The sequence below is a fragment of the Abrus precatorius genome, unplaced genomic scaffold, assembly GCF_003935025.1.
Source record: "Abrus precatorius isolate BTA unplaced genomic scaffold, Abrus_2018 Scaffold10, whole genome shotgun sequence".
In the NCBI taxonomy this organism is placed as follows: domain Eukaryota; kingdom Viridiplantae; phylum Streptophyta; class Magnoliopsida; order Fabales; family Fabaceae; genus Abrus; species Abrus precatorius.
This window is the reverse complement of record NW_020874292.1, coordinates 9,039,090-9,042,228: the sequence shown is the minus strand read 5'-3', so window position 1 is coordinate 9,042,228 and position 3,139 is coordinate 9,039,090. Positions and strand designations below refer to the sequence as shown.

Below are 3,139 nucleotides of genomic sequence, written 5' to 3'. Positions count from 1 at the left end.
ATCTTTTGTATTATTTCTCGTAGGATACGTGTATAATTGTGTTATCTTATATCCTAAATATTATTTTATAAATAAATCTCAAAATAAATCTTCTTTACTAAACTTAATTTTAATTAATCAACTTCATAATTTATTTATAGAACTACATGACTTTGAGTTCTTCATTGCATCCGGAGATACGTAGGAGCAAGAATCGGACCTATCAAGTTAAAATAATTTTTTAAGGTATTCATCAACATTTTAATAGATAATTTATCTTCTTTTAAAATAAAAAATATAATAATTATTGTTTAGGAGTTAAATAAATATTTTTTAAAATTAAAATAAATTTACACAATTAATTTAAGGTAACTGATTTTTTAAAAAATGAACGTTGTAGAATGCTAACACTTTCTTTACACGTAAATGACTTTGGGACTCATTTTTTGTTTCAAAAATTATTTTTCAAAATCTTTTCAAGATTTTCTGTAATAAACTTTGGTGACGAGTCCTTTAATTTTTAGAAAAACGTTTTTTTATTCTTAAAAGATAATTTTCTTAAACACATTTTCGCTATATCATTGCAACAAAATTAATTATTAAATTTAATTTTAACATGTTATCAGTATCAATATTTTTATACCATCACCAATTAAAATTTATTATGATATTATTTTGAAGTAATAATTATAATTTTTTTTTTAATTTTGTCGTCATAAATTTTTAGAGTTAAGCTTAAGTATTTAAATGTGTTTTTTCTAAATAAAATCATTTGTTATATTAAAGATACAAAAGAATAAAATACCTTATTTTTAATAAAAGATTAATATTAGTCAGTTTTTAAACTTGTTTCTAAGGATTGAATTTAATATTTTTGGTTGTGTTTTAATCTGTTAATGGGCAAACTTCATGGACCAAAACGACGGGGGAACAAATTTCATTTGTAAGAGGCAGAGGGCTTGGGCTGTTCCTATAAACAGGTGAAAAGAATGGAGCAAGTAAAGAAAGGAAACAACAAACAAAAGAAACTCAATAGAAGCAGAGTCTAGAGAGGTAGTGGTAGAAGTGTTGGCCCAAAACATTGTGGCATTGCACAATACATGCAAAGACCCTACCTTGACTTCTCTAAGCACTCAAAACTCAAAAGCAACGAGTGATGATAGCAACTACCACCATTTCTTCTACATAACCGTTAGCCAACGGAACCCATCCCCGGTAATCAAATTCAAACAAACACACTCTGAAAAGCTAAAGAGAAATACACCAAAAGCAAAAGACACTCACTTACTTTCCCTTCCTTTTTTCAAATGCAACTTCCAATGCTATATTATTAATCTTTCAAATCCCATTCTTTTTCTTCTTCTTCCTCATATCCATTCCCATCCACATCTCCTTGTACCTCATTTCTCAACCAAATGGGTTGCTGCATTAGCAAATGCAGGCCCAACAAACACACGGTAGAAGAAAACCACTTCAACCATGTTCAAGACAAGCTTGTCATCTCGCAAGCTCCACCAACACCAACCCTCTATTCTTCAACAAAAATCTCACCTTCCCCTCCATCACCAACCTCTTCCACTTCCTCCATTTCATCCTTCACCTGCACCACTTCCAACACCATCTCCTCAGGTTCTTCCTTATCAACAGCATCCTCAACTTTGAGCTCCAAGGACAGATCCTTCTCCAACGAGTTCCTATGGTCGTGTTACAAGGACAACCCTCACATCACTCGTATCAACTCACTCAGGGAAGCCACTCTTTCCTTGATGCCACCAACAAAACCTAAAGCTCAATATAGGAAGATAAACCTAAACCTGAACCCATCATCACCGAAACCCAACTTCGCAACAGTAAAGCAGTCTCCACCACAAAACTTTGTTGGGTCATTTTCAATGCCACGAAAGAGGGTGCGATCAAACTCACCAATGAATCTAACTAGGCAGAAGAGTTTCCGAAAGGAACCGGAGAGGTCTATTGCTATTAATTCTGCGTCCAACATGCATAGTAGAACACTAGAGTCACCTTCTCCAAGCAGAAGATTCAATGGGGACAAATGTGGAAGTGCTAATTTGGCTACTACGATCGCGGATAATAGTGTTCCGAAGCGTGTGATGAATAGTCCCAAGGTTAGTGTTAGTTCGGTTTATTCTCATTCTGCTTTGTCATCGTTGAGGAAAGAGAGTGTTAAACCAGCAAGTCCGAATAATAGTTTGCCGCGGGTTCAGTGTGGTTTGAGGCATAGAGAGACTTGCGCTTTCAGAGTTGGTTCTAAAATTGATGAAACCGTGGCTAAGGATGTTCTCTCTGATCATGACATGGACGTGATTCCTATGGAGGATATTGACAACCCTCTTATCTCCTTGGACTGTTTCATCTTTTTGTAAAAAAAAATTGTGTCCTAGATTAATATGCTTTGGTGTTCATAGAAAGTTCGAAACTGATTTTTTTGTTTGTTTGTTTTTCTTTCTTTTTGGGCTTGTTGAATATTTGTTATACTTTACTCATAACTCGCTAGAAGTTTCCAAGGTTGAAGAAATTAATGTTTTCAAACTTCTATGTATAAGATTACATAAAACACTCGTGTGTTTTGTGGCTGGTTTGAATTTGTTTTGTTTGAGCACGATGAAAGAAATCCTTCTGTAACGTTAGAATGTAATATTCAACCATTGAATTTCATTTCAGTTTTATTATTGATGTTTTAATATAATATAATAATATGATGACAATGTTCACTTGTCATGATTTAATGAAGTAGAATCTAGTAGATGTAGTTCTAGCTTGGAGAGTAGTTAAAAATTCTCACTGGTTGGACTTCAAAATAAATGGGCAATTCCTTGAAAGAACGAAAGATATGGATATAAATATAATTAACAAATTATGAGCCTGACAGGTTCTAAGCAAAACGGTACTAGTAATATTAAAATACCACTACAAGGAACATGAAAGTGACTGTTTGATTAAAATTCAAATTAAAGTTTGCACGATTTTAAAGACATGAAATTACATTTACAGCTTGATTTTTCAAAGCAAAATTTTTCCAATGTGAGCCAACGAAAGTTAAAATCGAACCAATTGAGCCCTGAAGGTAGTAGAGAGATCGAAGACATGGATACAGAACTCATGCTCAAATCACAAATTAAACGATGGATATTCGATTGGA

At 33.2% G+C, this 3,139-nt stretch overlaps 1 protein-coding gene across 1 annotated transcript; it reads left to right on the top strand.

The window, feature by feature from the left end:
• The first annotated feature begins 1,394 nt into the window (after positions 1-1,394).
• On the top strand, positions 1,395-2,363 carry LOC113850965 (uncharacterized serine-rich protein C215.13). Its single transcript, XM_027481473.1, has one exon. The coding sequence runs from the start codon at positions 1,395-1,397 to the stop codon at positions 2,361-2,363; it is 969 nt and encodes a 322-aa protein (XP_027337274.1).
• The last annotated feature ends 776 nt before the right edge of the window (positions 2,364-3,139 follow it).

Bases quoted from the DNA above. Each gene is read 5' to 3' on its own strand.
- LOC113850965 (XM_027481473.1), top strand. From the start codon at position 1,395: ATGGGTTGCTGCATTAGCAAATGCAGGCCCAACAAACACACGGTAGAA.